We start from the raw sequence: 22817 nt of genomic DNA on the forward strand, positions 1-22817 counted from the left end.
AGTCACACAAGTAATAAATATTATAATATTTACAACGAATTTAGTATGCGGCAGGTTTTAACAAAACTAGCAAGATAATTTTTTTTTATAAATATGTAAAATATAAATATACATATATATATAATAATAATATGCCATTAGCTAGTTGTGTGCACAATTAATTTTCTTTTTTTTAGGTACACCTGTCTTCAATCAGTTCATTACTTTCTTGTAAATTAATAAGTAATACCTAGATACTGCAACATATATGAATTAATCGCCGGTTAAAAGTCTAACTAGTATTCATTTTGCTTGAGTGTACATTTACGAAGAGTCACTTGGTCAACTTGTGTTTAAATTATTTGCTTGAATCTGTAAATATTTGTAAACAAACACTCGTTAAAAATGTTGTATGTATAAGTCCCAGGGCATTAAAAAATTGCATTAAATTTGTTTGTAAGTTTATTTTTTATATAGCAGCTGTTTTGGTGTTTTATTACAACATGATCTTTGTGAGGCTGAGAGGCATTTATAATGTAAGCTTTTAAATGAGCATTTCACTATAAAGATTTTTTAACCTTAGTATTCGTAAGATCAATCAAACAATTTTTTTTTTAATTTTTACTCTGTCGCTGTATATAATACAGACAAAAAAATTGTAATTTAAAAGTGGAATGTTACAAAAATGAGAATTTATTCTGTTGTTTGCACATTCTTTTTTTTTTTCATAGATTCAAAAGTAGCATGCGGCAAACAATTTGAATACGAACTATATTATGGGAGCAATATAAAATAATCTAGTAAGTCTGCTATTACAATTATGTGTCGGCAGTCAATCTATGATAACAAGTCAGAAAAAAAATAACAATAAAAATTATTAGCCGCGCCATTACAGAATAGGTTTAAAGATGGCGGCCGATGTCGTCGTCAATACGCACAATATCTTATTCGCACCATCGAATGTTGGATATTGTGCGAACGAGATAGCACGACATCAGCTGTTATACTACTAAAAAAAAAAAAAAAACGTTTATTAACCTCAAACAATTTTACAGTAAATAAAATTTCCATTGGTTAAGCTTTGCTTAGCCTGATTCTGGTATTCTTATTCAAGTTGTTTTTACTCGAAGAGTGTTAAAAAGAGTTTACTCTTTTTCTCGCTAAGACTTGTGCGAATTTGGGATTATATATTTTTGCGCTTCTTTGGCCCTTTCATATTAATGACTTAATATTTATATGGTTTTGGAAATTAATTGAATAACATTATGCGTAATCTGTTTTAAATACCGTTAGTAACAAAAATAAACGCTTAAAGTACTGTATATTGTTTTGTACTGTTCTGTCAAGGTTAAGATAAGTTGACGAGTGTCAAAATTAGGTCGCTTTCTTGATGTAACTAAACGTGTAGGGTAGATTCGTTACATTGAGAAGATTTTTACGGATATTTTATCGTTCCAAAATAGTATTTTTGTAATATTACTCGTAAGCCATTAGTTTTTAAAGCGCATATGATGTAATGGTGCTTATAAAATATGTTACGTGTACTTAAATGCGAAGTAAGTATAATAGATATAATGGATTTATATGTGATGTTACAATTATTAAAAAATATATTTTTGAATAAAAAAAATTCGCTTTTATTTGTTTTTTAGTGTCCAAAAATATTAAACACATTCAGACTGAACTGTTTTATCATCGTCATCATCAAATATTAACAATCCGGCTAAAGGGTCTCTTCTCAGAATGAGAAGGGTTTGGGACGTAGTCCACCACGCTGGCCGAGAACTAGTGGTATTAATAATATCAAGAGACTACTTGTACTTAGGCTTAACAATAGTAAAATCTTTTATTTGGGATTTTTATATAACATAATTGTACATAGTAAATTTGACCAATCCGTTAGCGGACGCGGATTAAGCGCGTTAGACCGCGCCTTCTGGCTTGATATGATTTCAGACTGAAATCTTATTATAACTGAAATAGAATATAGCTTATGTTACTTCGGATAAAATTACTTTCTAATGGTGAAACTATTATTCAAATCTGTTTAGTTATTGATATATTAAATCAACGTGTTCAGTGCATTTAAATTTTACCGATTGCAAACGAACAAATCTTTCGTTAGTTTAGTTTAAGAAGTTAGTTAGTTTTTTTTTTTAAATACAATATAATTATATAATAATTTTACTGCAATACACACCATGGTACAGTGATGTTGCAGCCTAAGATGAAGCGCGCTTGCTTAGCTAATGCCTATTCACTCCCGATTTGAAGGTACCCAGATTATAGGTATCGGGGAAGTCGGAAGATGGGAGGGCATTCCAGGCCTTTGCGGTGCGGATCAGAAAGGAAGAAGCAAAACGCTTCGTACGTGTTGATGGTATTTCAACAACATTACGGTGCAGAATCTTTCGGTACCTCGCAGTTCGATGGCAGAAAGGAGATAATTTAACCAAATCGAATAGTTCCTGAGCGCAGTATACATAGATAAATGCGAATATGTGTAATTTTTTTGGTTGACTATGCTGCAACGCCAATATTGATTAAATTTGGCAGGTAGGTTTTGGCAGGTATCTTTACCCACTTATAGCTTGCACCCTGAATATGGTCATGGAATTTACTTTAGTCCGCGATAACGCGGAAAGCGTAGCGACTAATTGAGAGTAATAAGGCCGTCTTAGCACTAGTTTATTTACTGATTTTTTTAATATTAATAATTGATGGATTGAAGAAGCCCACGCGATGGTAAGTGCAAAAGCATCGCCTTCAAACCGATCAACACTTCACAGGCGTGCATGGAGCACGTCCTGCAAAATGCTGACCTTTGTCCATCAATTCGAGGCATAGGTGTTAATACTCATGTGCCGGCACTTACACCAACCACGCCCTTCAGACCGTGCGTTTAGCGGCAGAAATAAACATGGCATTATGGTACTTCCCCGGACGAGCTCTGTCACAAAAAGCTCTGCTTTTAAGTACTTAATGTCTTACTTTGTTTACCTTTTTGCTGTCACAAATAGCTCTACTACTACTGTCTTACTTTGTTTACCTTTTTAATTAAGACCTACTTCGTGTTTCGTTGCAATATAGTTATTGCATCCATCTATTTATTCCAATTAAGTGAAAATACCATAAATTGTACCAACAAAAGGTAGATCTGCTTTTTAAAGCCTGCACGGCTGGGAGACAAAAATTATATCTCCGATAACATCCTTTTACAAGGGTGAAGGGGTCCAGTTAACGTCTCCATTTGCCACGGCGACAGGGAATATAAGAAGTTTACCCCCGTTTACTTTTACACGTATTTGTAATTTTTTTTGTGTGTTGCTTGCAAGTTTCGTTTGACGAAAATGTGAACTTAAAATTATCGTACTATTTTTTCGGGATTATTTGCTTTGTCGGGAGTCGGGAGGACATACAAAAATTCGGTAGAATCCCGCCAATTCCCGACCGTCTGGCAACCCTAGCCACAGGGCGGACATGTCTCCCGCCACCCACTATATTCTTTTTATATTATTTCCACTTGTGCACCAAGAGAGTCCGCTCGTCGGTCGGGTTGTGCTCGGAGAGTTGCTCAAGCTGTGGGAGAAGATCGAATGTCCTTTTCCCGGGGAGAAAAATGCCTCCTGTCCAATGTCCATGCATTTTTTTTTTTTTGTGTGGTAGAAAAGCTTTATTGCTACCTCCGACCCTGAGGTGGACGGAGGTTATGAGGGACCCCCCCTCTAAAGGGGGTATATCTAAACTAAAAACCACCACGGTATTTCCTTCTTGTTTGCTTTATTAGACGTCCGGGGAACCCGTTGTATACCTCTAGGACGACCAATGTCCATGCTAGCCGTGTTGATGGCTTAAGAGTAAATAACAACACTGCCTGAATAAAGCGGTTTCGTATAACATCTCCAAATCATTGTGGTCAATAGCATTCTACGATCTACCTATCTATACCTAGCGCTCACGTTACCGGTTCGCTAATATAGCCTTTATGTACCCACGGTAGTTAAGCGAACTACGCGCGGCGAAAACACGCGTTCACAATCTAACTTCACGATATTTGAATTTCGAACAATGTTTATCATCTGTTATTATTTCAGTTCAGTAACCGACAATTAAACCGACATTGTAACTTTGTTATGAGTTATTCAATGTTCTGATTCCAAAATAAACATTTATTTAGGTGGCTTCGTAATGAAGTTGAATAAAATCAAAGTGATTTTACACAATGTCCGAGCCTAGCCCGTGCCTAATCCCTATTTATCTATTTAGTCTACGTCATATTCAGCAATGTACTCACGCATCACCAATGCCGCGATAACGATGCGATAAAAAGAATCTTATCATTATCACTCCACCTCGATAAAGCTGAACGTGTAGTTGTCAGTGCTGTGAAGTAAATAAAAAAAAACAAAATGCGCGCCGTAAAGTTTTTGACGTTATTTTTTTTAATTTTCAACCCTGCCACAGCTCAGGAACAAGAGGCTGCAGAGGAAGTGCAAAGATTAATAAAGGTGTGTTCATATTGTACTTGTAGTGAAATACCAGATGTTGATGGGACTCATTTAGTTTTGAACATCCAGTGCTCTGAGTTGGATAGAATAGAAAACCTCGCTGATTTGGATAAAATCGAGTGGCCAGAAAATCCCAATGGACTGAAGATAGCTGCGGCTTTCGAGGGCTTGGGCCTTACCACTTTAGGCAAGTAAGTAAACAAAGTATTTAAGTTAACAAGTTGGCTTTGAAACTTAAAGGTTTTATTTATATAGTGACATTACGTCTAAATAACTATGGCGTGTTTTAACTGGTGGAATTAATAATAAATAAATATACACGCAATACACATATCGCCTTCTAGACTCGTACTCGTAAGTAAGCGTAGCTTGTGTTATGGGTGCTAAGATGACTGATGAATATTTTTATGAATAATTGATATAAATTCTTATAAAATACAGCTAAACACCCAGACACTTTGAATAAAAAGCAGTGTCGCCCACTGCGCCAATCGGCCGTCAAACCGATAAAATACTTCATTAAAATCATACGACGTTATGCCACTTTACGCAATAAGGCTGTAATATAGCAAAGGGTGCGTATGCGTTGTGACTTGTGTTATCCGAAATATAAGTGTTCGATTACTTTACCTTTTACCTGGAAATTTGTATATAAGTTTACCTTACAAGGCAACGCGGCCCCTTTTACTCCGTCCAGCTTTGATAAGCGTTCAGTTTTCTTGTTCTAGCTAAGCCCTAGATTGCATACGTTGATGTATAATATATCTATAATACGTACATCATCAATTTTAATAATGTTTATAGTTAACGTATATCATAGATGTATAATTAAATAAAAATAAAAATAATTATTATATTTGTCAACCGGTCAAACCAAAGGTCCGATTTAAAACCAATTATATCTCAATTATCCTAAACTGACCTAAAAAAACCACATTAAAATTGGTTCACCCATTGTGAGTTTGCGTGTACTACTTATGTTTGTAGATTTATATAAATCGATAAGTACTTAGTGTAGGATTATATTATTTTCGAATGCACTTCTACTGAGTACATGTTAGGTACTTGGTTGGATAGTGGGGAGTATGGATATTAGACCAAGCACGCATTGCACAAAATAACCGCGCGTTATTTCTTTGGCAATTTCATGACACTTTCTATTTAAAAATCGCATGTATCACATATAGGGATACTTGAAATTCACGCGGTAGAAATACATGTGGTTTCATACTTTTTCCTACTGAATCTCTTGTCTCTTGTATCTCCGTAAAGAAACTCCAGCTATCTAGTAACCTAGCAGACCGCTCAGGTTGCCTAGTGTCTCCAGGAGCGAGACTAGGGAATCCAGCAGGGTGATTACGTAACTCGCTATAGGCTTGCGACAGGCGTAAATCTTGCGATCACTGCTGTCAAACGTCACTTTCGTTTATTAATTGTATTAAAAAGTGACGTTTGACAACAGTGATTGCAAGATTTACGCTTGTCGCATGCCTGTCGCGAGATACGTAATCACCCTGCAGGTTATTCTTGCTTGTGCTCTCCAGGAGCACACGCCTTAGTGTTTCGCCTACACCCGTGCTTGCTGTGCATTAGGGACTTTTGGTGACACCTTAAACTATGGATAGAAGCAGGTGTTACTTTGCGTAATTCCATGATATACTCGTACAGTGTAAATTAAGCTTAATTTTCCTTGTACATCTTAAACTGTCACGTGTACGCGGTGAGGTGCGAATATATTTTGTGCAGTAGGAATTCTGTGGTTGTATAAAGACGGCCAAAAATTACTAGGAAATTTATTTGCAGTGAGTACAAAGCTGAAATTCCGGATATAGTATAAATCGCGAGAATAAAAAACGCACGGATTTTCTTCATAGTGCGGGCTAACTCTTAGTCATCTAGATAATATAGGTGTCTACCGATATGAAAAGTTGAATCATTTGTTTACTATTGTATATCTATTAAATTGAAATACGAATATGGCATAACTGCTTCGTAAGGTAGGTAGCAACTTAAAACCTGTATTATTCATATATTTTCGACCTCAGATAAGAATTAGATATTAGTTCGGATTGTTACGGTTTCTGCTAGAGATTTGTACCTCTAGAGGCTTTTATTAATAAACGACGCATAACGTCGGAATAGTTACTCACTAGAAAGCTACCTACTGTCAGATGAAGTCTAATAAAATACCCGACGAACGAGACCGACGAAATTCCGATGTTGCGATCCACTGTTTATTGGTTGAAAATTTGCATAAAATTACAATTGTTTGTATTGTATGGCTATTGCTCGTGTAGGCAAAAGAAGGCAACCAGAATTGACAGTTAAACGACAAAATTATCAAAAAATTCAAAATGCAATTTTTTTTTCATATATTTCAACTTAAGAATTACGTTCAGGAATAGAGAAGATATTGTAACGTTCCATAATGAAATATTTATTTATATATTAAACAAAAAGGTGCAAAGCGTTCTTCGACTGACTTTTAAGAGTGTTAACGCAATTTGAACAATAATGGGACACAGTTCCTATTGTCATTTTCTTTCGATTCCATATAAATCGTAGTTAACTTTAACGCGATCGAAAAAGTAAACGTAGGTAGAAAATCCCACACTAGGCACTTAGGAGTGGATAACTCTGCACGCGTAGGTACTATAATAATTCAAAGAAGAATACTTTGACGTAAAAAATATTTCTTCACCTATATTAATTCTTCATACAAATCCTAGGCACGTCTGTGACAAATAACGTCGTCGCGCCAGCTTTATTCTGTCGCTAGTTTACTGTGAACATTCAAATAAGCCTACGCGGCGTCGAATAAATGTGTGTAGGACGGACCTTGATTCTCTTTAACTGCTTTATCTGGCAGCAAATAAATCTCAATTTAAAACGCAGTGATCGGCCTGCGTTTGTTTACTATTAATTAGTAATGGATTCAGCAATGGCATTAGTTTTTAGCTTGTTGCGAAATGTTATTTAACATTTTGATATGCATTTTCTTTACACCTACTCTTATATAGGAAAAACTCTATTCAGAAAATAATTCTTATTTATATAAGTACTCGGAAAATGTCTATATTATTAAAGTTGTCGTTATATGATTGTGTATTCTAAATAATGGAGAACGACTGCCTGCATTGGTACTTGGTTTTGGTAATCAATGATAAAACATACACGATATTGCATCACGGTAGACACCTTCTTAGTATATTTATCGATTATCAGTGTTAAACATATCACACTTGAACTTTATTTACTTATCAATAGGTTTATGATTATGATCATCAATTTACATTCTTAAATTAACAATAACCGAACCTGGGACCTCCGATACAAATTCTGGCTGAATATAATAATAATGTCATTAATTTAACTGTATGAAATAAAAAAAATTATAATCATGGAATGTCAATTAAAAAATAACATATAAATTAAATTAGTACCTACCTAAATAAATTATATTTTATTATCCAAGAACCGACTCCAACTAAAGAACTTTTTATAAAAAAACTAACATAATTTTCCGTAGCCAGTTGTATAAATATAAAACATGCATACTAGTTAGGAATATAAATACTTACCGAAGTCATACATACACAAATGACTTTTAAAACTAAACACATAAAATAAGAATACCCAAGACTTGAACTAAGTATTGCAGTAAAACAGGTTGAGGGAGCACTACTAAACAATAGAATAAAGAGATTTTATGCGAGAAATCCTTTAAATCATTTAAACATAAGCAAAAAAAGCATTGTTTAAATTTCTAATAAACGCACCACCTTTTAATGTTACTACTAAAAGTTTAAGCTACTACTTTTGTGTGACACTAACTTCTGTGTGAAAATGTTTCTTTAAGAATAAATTTATTTCTTTATAACTAAAATAATTACTGTGAACCACCATAACTGAAACTTGAAATGAATCAATCAATCAAAAATACTGTAATGCACACAAAATCAAAACAAAAATGAATAAGAACCTTCATTTTTTACATTAAGGCTAGACAGAGATTACCTGGCAGAGATGACTTTTAGTGAAAAGGTCGCCTTTTGCTTCTAATTTTTTTATAGTATTTTTAATTTCTCCTTTACTACGCAATAAAAATGTTTAAATAAATAAATAAATATGAAAAAAAAAATTGTGTAACAAAGGCACTTATCACTTATAGTGATATCTTCCAGGCAATCATTCTAAGGAATTGACTCACATATGAATCCTAATGAAATGACTAAGTACTAACCAGCTGTTCGAGAAACCCTACTAAAGTGGAGTGGTTTTTGATGCTTCAATTTTTGTTTGTGGTTACACGATATATATTTGCTAATTAAAACGTACATCATTATTTTATCCTAAGTGCTGCTTAATGGATCCTTTGATTCCTCAAAACATTTAAGGACCGTATTGCATAGATAATCCTGTGAGTGCTGATATTTTGTTTGATATGACCTAGATACCAGATTGACCTAGAATTGGCACAGATTTTATACACAAAAGCACTGCCTCTGACACACACTGTAAAAGAGGAGGATTTTTGCCGTTTTATTCAGTTTTCCTGCTGTATGCATACCCTGGTAAGAAACCCAGTGCACGCCGGTCACGCAGGTCAGGGGATATAAGATAGGGGGCACTTTTGCAGTGTGTGGCAGAGGCAGTGCTTTTGTGCATGTTTGAAGTGCACGCCACTGCTTGTCAGGGGATATAATTATATGTGCATCTGATACAAATAAATACCTATTCGTTTTTTTTTCTGCTGAATGATATTACCGCAGTTGAATGCATTGACCGCACCCGCCGCTGACACTCGATATAGGATGCTTCTTGTGCAATTTTCTTACTATTTTTTACCATTGAGTGTTGGACGGACGGATTAACTGGGTCAATATAATACGGTGAAAAAAAGTCACCGTGTATATAGGAGGCTAATCGCCAGCCATTTCGGCTCACTTTGATAAAACGCCCCGTCACTTCCCGCGACGACAATTTGCAACTCAAACAAAGTTGACACGCTTAGCCTGATTGATGGGCGCAGAGCAAACCCGTCCGTTTCTGCTTCGGTATATCGTTAGGTAGTATCGGAGGACGACTTAGATTATTACTAGCTATAGCCCGCATTTTGCGTCCGCTTTTATCACGGTTATTACAAATCCGTTTATTTTTCTGGGATAAATATTTATTGGCGAATATTTCCGGAGATTGATGTTTGCCCATAAAAAGGAAGAAAAAGAAGACTATTGCACGTATAACATACAGGAAAAGAACAGTAAGGAGTCTGCAGTAAACAATGTAGACATGCATAGGCGGCCTTATTACAGAACAGGATAGTGCCAAGAGTATATATACATAAATACCAAAATGAAAAAAAAAGATGTTCATGCAAAAAAATCTAATTTGACGATAGTCCAGGACTGAAAGTAGCTCATTTTACTCTGTCCTTTCAACTTTCTCTATGCCAAAAATCAATTTGATTGGTTGCCATAGTACAGAAAGGACAAACAAACAAGTATTCACACACCTACCCCTATCCCTACTTCCCTATCCCTATCCCTACTTCCCTATCCCTATCCCTACTTCCCTATCCCTATCCCTACTAATGTTATAAATGCCAATGTAAGTTTGTTTGTTACGTTTTCACGCAAAAACTACTTAACCGATCCTCATAATACTTTTTACACATATTCTTGGATGTGTTAGACGTAATACTTCATATAATATAGGATACTTTTTATCCCGACATTAAGCTCGGTTCTTTTGGGAGAGGGGATGAGTGTTTGACGATTTTACACCATAGCTCCAACAGATTATAACCGATTTACATAATTATTTTTGTGCTATAGAGGTTATAATATGTGTTTAATTTTGCCCAAATTGTGGTTGGAGATAGAGGACAGAACTCCTCAGCGGACAGCAGCAAACCCCTCCTTTAAGGCTTAGCGATACTACATACTTTAATTTTTTTTACATCTACAACCAAATTTAATGCCACGTCAAAAACAAAATCAAACGCAGACGAAGTCGCGGGCAACAGGTAGTATAATATAAGTTACTATTCATAATCATCAGTCAACCCATTGCCGCACTAGGGCACGGGTCTCCTTCCACAATGAGGAGGGGTTAACGCCTTAGTCCACCACGCTTGCCCAGTGCGGGTTGGTTGACTAATATAATATGATGTGATGACGGTAGATCAGAATACAGTGGCTACTCAATAACTTTTAGGTTTTCGGTTCCACAGGTAAGTCTCAGAGACAGTACACAATGTACCTCTAAAGCCTGCGAAGTATTATTTCGGTTTTCATTTACACGGTGTATATTCCTCCAGCAAAGCTAGCATGGGCAGGAGACAATTATCTCCTCGGGAAAGGATAACAATTTATCTTCTGCCACAGTTTTATCAACTCTCAGAGCAATGGCGCACAAGTGGAAATAATATCCAAATAATATATGTGAATTAATAAACGGGGGTAAACTTCTCCTATTCCATGTTCCAGTGATCTAGCAGGTGGGCACGTGAATTAAATCCCTTGTCAGGGGATATAATCGGGGGATATAATAAAAAAATATATCATTTTTATCTCCCGCCCGTGCTGGTGTAGAAATAATCGGGCGATATATTTTTTTGTCTCCAGAGAAGTACCAAAGTATAACTTAAAAAAAATACTGGTGCTTTGAAGAACACAGTGACAGTAATTATGTTTATCTCATTGTCATCAAAATCTTACGCAGGTAAATATTGTCTAAGCCCTTGTTGCCCATAGTAAAGGTTGGTTCCTTATCAGATGACCTTGGCACTCGACAGCCTAAGTGGTAAATCACCACGAGTCGACATTAAGAATAGATTACGCGACGTCATTTAGATCTCATGTCGCGTCGCAGTAAATTATACTCTCAAAGAAAATAGCTTAGATACGGCATGGCTATTATTTTGGCCTAGCTATTTGTAACGTAGAAGGGAATGGAGAAAGCTGGGGGAGGCCTACGCCAGAGAGGCGACTTCTACCACAACACAACAAATAAGAATTTAAGACTAGCTATTAAATAAATGTAATGAAATAAAATATGTAATTTGTTAAAATATGTATAAATTTAATTATGTTATGTAGTTTAATTATGTGAATGAATGTAGTATGTATTTCTTTATTTATTGGTAGTAGAATAAATGGCTTTTTTATTTTATTTTATTTATTTGCAACGTCAAACGGACAAACAAACACACTTTCGCATTTATATTAGTATGGATTATCTTCGGAGATATGAGCCGTTCTCGAGTAAGGAACTTTTTTTTACGTGGAATATTCTCATGGATACTACCGAGGTGCAGACGTTATGTCGCACTCTTACCGACTAAACCCCACGGTGTTCCAAGTCGTGTCGTGGTGGCTGGGTCACGGAACGCTTTCACACACATCTGCGATCCAGCCATCCACCCCCGTCTGCAAAAGATCAAATGCCCCCACATTCGTATGACACCCAGTGCGTATTATTTCCACTCCAAACTTTTAGTGGTACTTCCAATAGGAGCCGTGGTACTGCCGTCGTTTTATACGCCCTTCTATAAGTAAAGAGCATTTCTAGTGTCTTGTTAGTAGGATTTCGATAGTCGCCACCTTACAGGCACTAAATGGATACGGTAGTTATTAAACGTTTTACTTATTTATCGTTATCTGGATTGCAGGTTACCGCCCAACTCACAGGTCGAGACTCTTCGCTTCAGCAACAACGCCATTAAAACCTACTGGCCAGATCCATTCAGCGACGTTCCGAACTTGAAGAAGCTCTCCTTCGCACAAAACGAACTAGCCGAAATCACTCCCGATTTGTTTACGAAAATCGAGGCCTTAGAAGACCTAGATTTATCTTTCAACAAAATTACGGATTTGAATCCTTTGGATTTTCAATACTTGCACCATGTTAAGAGGTATCTCCTTTTTATATTTACGTACCTACAATCTACATGTCATCGCAGTCGTTATACGTCTGACCTACCTATATACCTTTGATCTCATTATAAAAGCCGACATGTTCAGTTAGAAGTCCTTCACGTGTCGTCCAATAACAAAGGGAGATCCTTTCAGGGCCTAACCGCATGCCGCAAATATGGCACGTTTTCTGGGTCACCCTAATAGGGTTAGTGATCTCGCAGGACATGGAGCCAGGTCTTCCAAAGACAAGTGTGTTTAGTAAATCCCAAGTGTCTTGCGATCCGGGGGACGGGCGGCAAGGTGCAACATTCCAATGTAGGGTTCAGCTTAGGCACTGATGGGAACGATAGCCATAGGAGCAGACGCGTTCCGGAGTGGAGACTGTGAATCGGTAAGCGCAGTGTGTGACGACCTCCAGCCCACTGGACAGATGAACCTAAAAAGGTGGCTAGAAGCGGCTGGTTGAGAAAGGCGGATAACCGTGGTGTGTGTGTCCCTGTGTGGTGGCTCTTGGAAAGGCCTATGCCTATGCCTATTCAGCAGTGGACGCGTGTGGTTTGTTGATCATGATGATGAGGCCCAGTAACGGTTCTTCTTGCCCCTTTCGCACAATTGCACAGTCTAGGAGGTTTCATCGGACCTCTGTATAACTATACTTATATAAACTGTGCTAGAACACTCCCTGAGAATATCTTTTCCTATCTAGTTGCGAAGGCTTGTTAATATCGGTTCAGTTTTTCTAGTTTCTCTAAGAACTAACCAAGATTACTCATCCAAAAACGTCGAACTGCCTTGAAAGTGTCGTCAAAAGCCGCTCCCAGGATAAGCCCGGAAAGAGACAAAAACATGTTTTTAGGTATGATGTCGTTCAAAGAATCATACAAGCGTAATTAATAAAAGAGACAATTATATAACCGTCCCATTTTTAATGCAGGGTAGTCGGCTATAATATTATACACCTACATGCAGCGAAGTAAAGTCTTCGGGTTGCCATTGTTAATTTCTCAACATATGAACCCGGATACCTACTAATGTTTTACCCAACCTGGGTGCGTAATCTGCTAACCACTAGACTAGAGCTAACAATAAAGAATAACTTTTCATTTTCAAGGTTAAATTTACAAAGCAACTTGCTAAGGAAGATACCAGTTGAAGCATTGCAGCCTATGACAATGTTAGAAGACCTAGACCTCAGCAAGAATGGCATACACGATCTACTGTTAAAAAGAACTGAAACTTCCTTGAAGGGATTAAAAAGGTTGAATTTAAACGGCAACCGGATTCGGTCGATAGTGAAAGATTCGTTCCCTGAAAACAATAACATGTAAGTACTTTTATTAATGTTTAGTTCGTCTCACAATTATAATATTAAATTAACATGGATTCAACACGTATTTGTATAAAAATCCATGGTAAATGCATTTATTCAATTACTTGGTCCAAGAACCAACCAGATTCAAGTTATGACGACTTGAAACCTGCTTAGAAATAACCAATATAAATTTAGTTAAATCAGTTTAATTGGCCCAACCATTGATTAGGGCATGATATATCAATTACTTGGTCCAAGAACCAACCAGATTCAAGTTATGACGACTTGAAACCTGCTTAGAAATAACCAATATAGATTTAGTTAAACCAGTTTAATTGGCCCAACCATTGATTAGGGCATGATATATCAATTACTTGGTGCAAGAATCAACCAGTTTCAAGTTATGACCACTTGAAACCTGCTTAGGAATAACCAATATAGATTTAGTTAAACCGGTTTAGTTTAGGCCCATTGATTAGGGCATGATATATCAAACCGCACTTTGACCGGTTTCTAGCACGTGTAGTAGGCAGTTGGGGTCATAGAAACTTGCACACTATGCTTTTAAGTGCTAAAAAGAACGCCAGCGAAGCGGATTATCCCATGTCCGTCTGCAGAATCTTAATCTGGTGACCTATAGGCAATTTTTTTGACCTTAAAATTGAAAATACTTTTTTGCCAATCCGCCCCTATCCCCTGTATAAATGCTGATTTTATATATAGATACAGGCTTATACTGGTTCACTAAAGAAACAGACAGTGCTAAATGGCCTAGGTATTTAAAAAAATAAAATATATTATATATTTGAATCAAAGAACGATAATGTCGTCATCGTTAAATCTTTAACTAGAGAATCTTAAATTCTTGGGACTCTTGTAGACGACAAATTAAAGACTACCCCACTGTTATCGTTGCTTCCAAGGGCACAATTTTTACCAACTAATGGTAATTCAAGATAAAGATGTCAAGGTTACAATAGAGATTGAATCAGATTGTTTGAAAAACATAGTCGTTAGTACGAATGAAAAGGTGACATCATAATATTTTTCTACAATGTCAAACATTGACCTTTCAGTGAGCTCCTGGATTTATCTAACAACATAATTGAGGTGGTCGAGGAAGATGCGCTGTTGTCCCTCACAAGTTTAAGGGAATTGAACCTTGCACAGAATAACATAACGTTCACATTCGCACTACCTTCGACGCTCCAGATCGCTATATTGAAGATAAACACTTTATACCACTGGCCCAAGTTTCCCAGTGGGATCACGTTTGTCGATTTGTCTTACAACCGATTGTCTGCTTTATATGACGAGAGTAATGTGGAATTTGAAAATCTTGAGGTAAGTTTGATTATATGCTTCACAATATTTTAAATACGTTGTAGATTAATCGTACATAATTACCACCCCCACTTAAACTGTAGTTTTTTCCCCAAATAACAAAATACTCTTATTTATAATGCTACAAGAGTTCCCTCGCGACTTCGTCTAAAAGTCAACTTTAGAATATAGACATATGCTGTACTGGACTTTTATTTATAACTTTGAAAGGGGAAACAAATTATCTTACATGATTTTTCAAAACTCTAACCGTTTACGCAGCGCACGCAGCGGAAAAAAAACTCCCATTTTAGAACAATCTTTATTGGTCCTATGCACCTACTGGACTTAGCGTGATAACATATACTATATAGATAACAACCTATAGGCTTCCTCGATAAATGGGCTAACTAGCACTGAAATAATTTTTTTAATCGGACCAGACGTTCCTGAGATTATCGCGTTCAAGTAAACAAACAATTAAATCTTCAGCTTTATATAGCAGTACTAGCGGACCCCCGCGACTTGGTCAGCGTATGAGTCAATCGAGAAGCTAGAATATATCTAATTCTATGTACCTACTATTATTTTACGTGGTTTTTTAGTTGATACTTACATACATACATCCATCCTCACAATCTTTCGCATTTATAATATTAGTAGGATGGTACGCATGCATTCGATCGCTGTCCCATACGCGTTGCGACTGACAGTTATTTGTGAAGAGTTATGTTCTTTATCTCCGACAATATTTATCAGATCCTTATTAAAGTAAGACCATACATGTTTGATAGTATATAGTTTCAAATAAAAAAAGAATTATTAAAATCGGTGCAAATTTAACAGAGATATTAAGTAAAACTGATAAATCTTTTCATCCCATTTCCCGGAGGAAATCCGGATCCGGATTTTTATCGGGATAAAAAGTAGCCTATATGTTGACCCGGAATATCAACTACCACTATACCAAGTTTTATTTGAATCCGTTCAGTAGTTTTTACGTGATGCCCAGACAGACAGACAGACAGACAAAAATTAAATAAAAATCTGTTTTGGACTCAGTATCGATTATAAAGCATCCCCCGGTCAAAATTTTCAAAATATATTAAATGTACAGAAATCTTTCAGTTACAGTTTTATTATAAGTATAGATAAGATGTTGTAGTTAAACTTTTTTATTTAAATAATTATCAAAGTGGCGACGGCCGAGTGGCGCAGTGGGCAGCGACCCTGCTTTCTGAGTCCAAGGTCGTGGGTTCGATTCCCACAACTGGAAAATGTTTGTGTGATGAACATGAATGTTTTTCAGTGTCTGGGTGTTTATATTATAAGTATTTATGTGTATTATATTCATAACAAAATATTCATCAGCTATCTCAGTACCCATAACTTACTTACTTACTTTGGGGCTAGATGGCGATGTGTGTATTGTCGTAGTATATTTATTTATTTATTATAAAGTAAAAATCTTGAAAGTTAATAACTCGAATTTTAATATATCACACCCAGGTACCTTTTTCTATATCTGATAATTAAGCCTCTTTTAGGTAAATGTGAAAATGTAACACTATTCACGTATGACCAAATTTTTTATTTAGCTTTTTAACATTCTCTACGGCATTATATTATTCAAAGCAATTATTTTTAGTTACTAGTTAACACTGCATACTGATTTTGTGTTTCCTGTCCAAGGGCCGAGGCAACCCTTAATGTGAGAATAAATTTAAACACTACATTCCCAGACCCTGAATTATCGTAAATATACTGACCTTTTCAGATTCTCAGCATTGGAGGGAACCAAATAAAAGATTTTTACATCGAGAAGAAACTACCAAAACTATTTAGCTTGGATATATCGTACAATTTGTTACAAGACGTGCCAAAGTGTTTGAACAGCCAAACCTTTCCCAAATTAGAAGATCTGAGGCTAGATGGAAATCCAATAGAAAGCATTTATTTTAAGAATATCATAGCATTGAAAAATCTTTATATGAACGATTTAAATAAACTAAACGTGGTTGAAGATAAAGCGTTCAGCAACGTGATTGGCAGAGCGGGAGATGAGGGTTTATTTGATACGGGCTGTTTCTCCCTCTATTTATCGAATTGTGGTTCGCTGAGGAGCATAGAGGAAGGGGCGTTTGATGCGACGACCTTGTGTATGGTAGGTGGAGTAAATTAATTAATTTTCTGTCTTTAATCGTATAGGTTCGCCATGATCTTAGATTTCGCTCTAGGGTCACGCACCTTCAAGCGCTAGGTTTAACCTTCTATGACTAATTTGAATTGATTAAATTTTATTTATTAAGGCCCAAACAGTTTAAAATTAAATTCTGTGTCCAAGGCCGTGAGTTCGATTCCCATAATTGAAAAATGTTCGTGTGGTGTACATGTTATTTAGTGTCTGGGTGTTTATCTTTATATTATAAGTATTTATGTATATTATTCATAAAATTATTCATCAGTTACCTATCTTAGTACCCATAACACAAGCTACACTTACTTTGGGGCTAGATGGCGATGTGTGAATGGTCGTGATATATATTTATTTATTAAAAACAAAAAAAAAATAACACGTAAGTACACCAATTAAGTAGCCGCTAATAAACTATACGAATACCTACAAAATTGACAGCAAACGTAAAACTTAACTATGAAACTTTTAACTAAGGCTTTGAAATAAACACATCCTATTGTTGATAGATAATGTTAAAAATGGAACTTAAGTACCTAGATATATATGAAAACGTATGTAGTACGTTTAAGAAGAGCAATTAGAAGTTAAAATTTAGGAAAAAATGTGTTCTTAGTTGAGCAAGAGTAAGATTAAATAAATCCCCAATAAATATCCCTAAATATTAGATAAAAAAATTCAATATTAGGGGAATCACTGGAAAACACTCTTTCGTTGCATAAACAATTCACTTTTTAGATAAAAACCTTAAAATAGCCGATTTGTTAAAACGAAGAGGCTATTAAAGCACTAATCTCGAAAGTTCAGCTTTAAAGGCCGAGCTTGGCTCCAAATAACTATGTAACTACCATCTTTGAATTGTAAAAGCTGCAAAAGCAGACTAGGCCTGCAACCCGCGGTGGTTTTCGATCTATGCGCAATTTTTTTTTTTCTCACGGACTATATACACAATATCGTCCGTGCCGTGCCTACACAATAGCCCTCGACGCCATCGGGGCGGAAGCAATAAATGTTAAGCGTCGATTTGGGATAGCAGTAAACATTTTGGGTTTGTTGAACAAGGGATTAGATAGGGACCATACATTTCCGTGGACCATCTTCCAAGGATAAGACCCCCGTCCGTATGACATCGGTAATTCGGGGACTTCGCCAGCGCAGTCGCCCTGCAGAGGTTTTTATTGTCAGTCGTTGGACACTAACTTTCTTTTTCTTTTTCGGATGGGCACTTGCCGATAACCACCTAAGGGGTTGCTACGGTATCAGTGGGACGGGCGCGAGAGCTCGCCGTGAGAAGAGCCCCAGGGCTCGACGACATCGGGGGGGAAGGTGGGAGACGTCGTCCTGAGGGTGCCTCCTGCGAGGACTCGGAACTGAGCTCAGTTCGACGTTAATCTGATTGTGGACACGAATTGAACCAAACAACCCTTTATATATGATTTTAATGAGATTTTTATAACAAGTGACGCGAGACAGAATTAAATAAGGATTATTTGAAACTGAAGTTAAACTCAACCTACATGCTGTGAATATTCAAAACATGGCCGATAGATAGCGATACTATCGTAGGTTAAAAACGAAAGCCTTAGTTCAGTTCAAAGCACCATTATACACTCAACACTGTAGCATTTTTAATCTATACTTATATGAATAAAAGGATTATATGTAGAATGAATGAATGAATGAATACACTTTTATTGTACACCACATAAAAATACAGCAAAATTGGGCAATTAGATTTTGATCCATTTCTTCTTCAGTTAGACATAAGCAAGAACAACTTAACGTCGCTATCAAGGACCCTACTGGACTGGAAGTCACTCCCAGAAGGCGCCAACCTACAGTTCAATCCGTGGCATTGTTCCTGCGAACTGCAATGGCTGTTAGATGACTTACTGCCGCAGATGTATCGCGCAAACTCACGGCTTCTAACAGAATTGAGGTAATTTGTTTTCTTACTTCGTAAGCTTATTTTTTATCATACATTTTGGCGACTGTTTATTACTATATATATGCTACTAACTGTTATAATTATTTTCAACGCGGATCGACAGTGTACAGCGTGTAGTGTGACAGTGACACGTTTGCCAAGTGCGGATTAGAAGAATTCACACGCCTTCGAGAACATTATAAACTCTTTGTCATCCAGGTTGATGTTTTCCTGCACAATTAAAGCAAGCGATATTTAATTACTCAAAACCCACATAACACCGAAAAGTTAGAGGTATGAAGGTGCCGGGATCAAATCCGGTCTCCCCGAAAGAGACGCGAGTTTTAACCACTAGACGGCCGACTGGCGCAGTGGGCAGCGAACCTGCTTTCTGAGTCGTGGCCGTTGGTTCGATTCCCACAACTGGAAATTGTTTGTGTGATGAACATGAATGTTTTTCAGTGTCTGGGTGTTTATCTGTTTATTATAAGTATTTCTGTGTATTATATTCATAATAATATTCATCAGCTGTCTTAGTACCCATAACACAAGCTACGCTTACTTTGGGGCTAGATGGCGATGTGTGTACTGTCGTAATATATTTATTTATTTACTAGACGAGACCCAAAATCTTTGGCGCATTCCATTTTAGATGACTTTCTGATGGCTTCATTCGCAATTAAATATTTTGTGGTCAACTTGTGCGTGTTTTCCAGAAGTTGATCGCAGCATGATTAAAAATATATGCGACTATACAAAGACGAAGCACACTTTTTAGCGCAGACGAAGCCCTAATAATGATGATTTTAGTTTCGATGATAAGGTCACTTTAAAATAACTATCAGAATAATTGCAGATGTGGCTCTCCCCGAGCTTACGAAGGTCTGCGCTTGGTGCACTGGTACAACTGGACAGAGCAGGCAATGTGCAACGATGACCTCAGCATGAGATCCGGCCCATACGGCACGTATATGGTACGTTAGAGCTTTACAATCACCATCACGTCAACTAATGGCCTCCAAGACAGTCGAAAGCCGGTCAAAAATCGAACTTTGATACACTTTTTTTTAGTTAATTAGGCTTTTTGTGCTTGACAACAGTCAACATTTTTGAACGAAAGTGAGAGTAAATGAGAGACTCATGCTATCTCCCTCGCGCACCATTTCGCGCATGCAACAATGATTCGGTGTGTTATGATTAGCCCAAAGCTTCAGCGTTTATCCAACCTTGTAATTTGTAAAAGTGATGGTTTGTTTTTGTAAATGGGATAATATCCTAGGCCCGGTTGTACCTCATCATCGTTGTGAACATCAACCCATTACCAACCCACTACTGGGCATGGTTTCTCCTCAGAAGGAGAAGGGTTTAAGCCGTAGTCCGGGATGCTAGCCGCGTGCAGATGGTAGAATGCTACCAATCCAAGAAGGAGGAATACGCCCTTCTCTTGGATGGAGAACTGTGGACAAGCAGTTTTCTTCACGACGTGTTCATATCAAGAGACAATTTTATTGCTTAAATTGAAACCGCACCGATAACTTACAAGTGTACGCTGGGCATCGAGCTCAGTCTCACCGAAAGGAAGGCCGAAGCCCTAACAAACGAGGTCACCGCTTTTTACTTTTATATAGTTCCTTTATAGTAGACTTTATTTGCAAGCGGCCCAGGACCGTGTATTGTGGAACTCCCTACAAAAGAACTATGTCCAGCAGTGGACGTCGATTGGTTGACATGACGATGATGATGAGACTTTATTTTCTTTCAGGTCGAAGAGTCCACTGAAGGCCTCCCAAAAGTGACCTCTCTCACGCTTATCCTCGGAGGTTGCATCATAGTCGCGTTACTGGTCGCGATCGCTCTTGTTGTTTATCTCGTAAGAACCCGCAGAAGGCACCGAATAAGGCAGGCGGCGTTGAACCGCAAGCGACAGAGCGCGGCCGATGCTAAGAACACAAACGGAACGGAGAAAGAGCAGTTTTCTGCTTTGAACAAAGCGTGAAATGTATGCCAAATACGATCTTCCTTATCATCGTTATCAACCCATTACCGACCCACCACAGGGCACAGTAGATAAATATCATAGAATTAAGAACATCCAGAACCCTCATTCAGCCATTATTGTATGCAGTGCATTGTCTCCAAAAACAGTGAAAACGCCCTACGCACGTCTCATTACACACCCGCCAGTGGCGTGCACTGAGTTTTCTACCAGGGTATGCAATATTGCATAAAATGGCTAAAATCCTCCTCCTATACGAGTTATATATGAATTTTAAGGTAAGCAGTGCTTTTGCGCATGTATGTGCACGCCACTGACACCCGCGGAATGTTGTTAGCTTACTTTCCAATTTTCCCCATTTTATACTTAACGTTAAGGACGTTAGAGGTTAAAAAAATTACTGTCAACTGCTAAATGGAATGAAGCAAGCGTTACTTTGCGGAAATCCATGATATATATATTATGAAAATAAAGCATCTCCTGCTTTTCGCGGAGTATAGCGAATTACGCTATACTCCGCGAAAAGCAGGAGATTTTGTATGGTGTAATTTATAATTTCTTCAATCCAAATCCAAACGAATACTAAGTTGTTAGTTAGTATTGTGTTCTTGAAAGCACAACACTTACCTTAACAATTATTCATTGTATAGTCAACATCTCCTGAGGATGAATGAATGAATGAATGAATACACTTTTATTGTACACCAAAGAAACAAAAAGTAGTTACAAAGATATAAATACAAATCAAGAGAGTACAATTTGGTGGCCTTATCGCTACATAGCGATAAGGCCACCAAATGATGCTCCGGTTTCGGAGCGAAACGTGCGTAGAGGGTACATTGCCGAAGATTTGTTTGGTGTGGAGTATATAAGGATTGAAGAAATTATAAATTACACTATTCAGATTCTCCTGCTTTTCGCGGTGTATAGCAAATTAAGCTTAATATTCATAATATGGAATGTAGTGACTAACCTAGAAACGCTACTAAAGTGGGGGGGGGGGGGGGGGGTTCGATGCTCCTATTAGACATTTATATAATTTACCTAAACCAAATTAACGATTATTCCGTTATGTTATATGAAAAAACATTAGATTTAGCTTGTTTACTTTGTATTATGGAGGGTAGAGGTAAGGAGGATCATCTGTGTATATGAAAAAGTGTCGTCAAAATGTATTAAATTAGGATGGCGCCACATTTGCATCAAGGTAACTCTTAAAAGAAGCGCCAAATATAAATATTGTTAGAGTAGGCTTGAAAAATAAACAAGGAAGTAGGTTATATTTACCACAATATTTTGTAAAACGTAAGTTGTTGAAATTCTCGTTAATTAACTACTTTAGTCGATAATGACATTAAATTTTTTAACTCGGCATACTTCAATTCATCTACGATTGCTACATTCATACCATACCCTGTGCATCCACCAGCGCCATTGTGGAGGATTTCTGAACTGTTATTTAGCGCATACAACTGGACACTTTTTCAACTTTTCTCCCATATAAGATGACTCTCCTTACCTCTACCCTCCATACTTTGTATTTAAGATTATTGCCAGTATTAATTATGATTTATTTATGGCTTGTATTTAAGGTTATTGCCAGTATTAATTATGTTTTTTTATGGGCTATTGGCGCAGTGGGCAGCGACCCTGCTT

At 37.0% G+C, this 22817-nt stretch overlaps 1 protein-coding gene across 1 annotated transcript; it reads left to right on the plus strand.

Moving 5' to 3' along the window:
- Positions 1–4003: 4003 nt before the first annotated feature.
- On the plus strand, positions 4004–21388 carry LOC120629618 (protein artichoke-like). The gene is made up of 8 exons (XM_039898607.1): positions 4004–4678; positions 12163–12405; positions 13521–13733; positions 14798–15065; positions 16822–17208; positions 18996–19177; positions 20022–20139; positions 20928–21388. The coding sequence occupies exons 1-8, from the start codon at positions 4389–4391 to the stop codon at positions 21159–21161; spliced, it is 1935 nt and encodes a 644-aa protein (XP_039754541.1). The 5' UTR covers positions 4004–4388; the 3' UTR covers positions 21162–21388.
- Positions 21389–22817: the final 1429 nt, after the last annotated feature.

The sequence above is a fragment of the Pararge aegeria genome, chromosome 14 (genome assembly GCF_905163445.1).
Source record: "Pararge aegeria chromosome 14, ilParAegt1.1, whole genome shotgun sequence".
NCBI lineage: Eukaryota > Metazoa > Arthropoda > Insecta > Lepidoptera > Nymphalidae > Pararge > Pararge aegeria.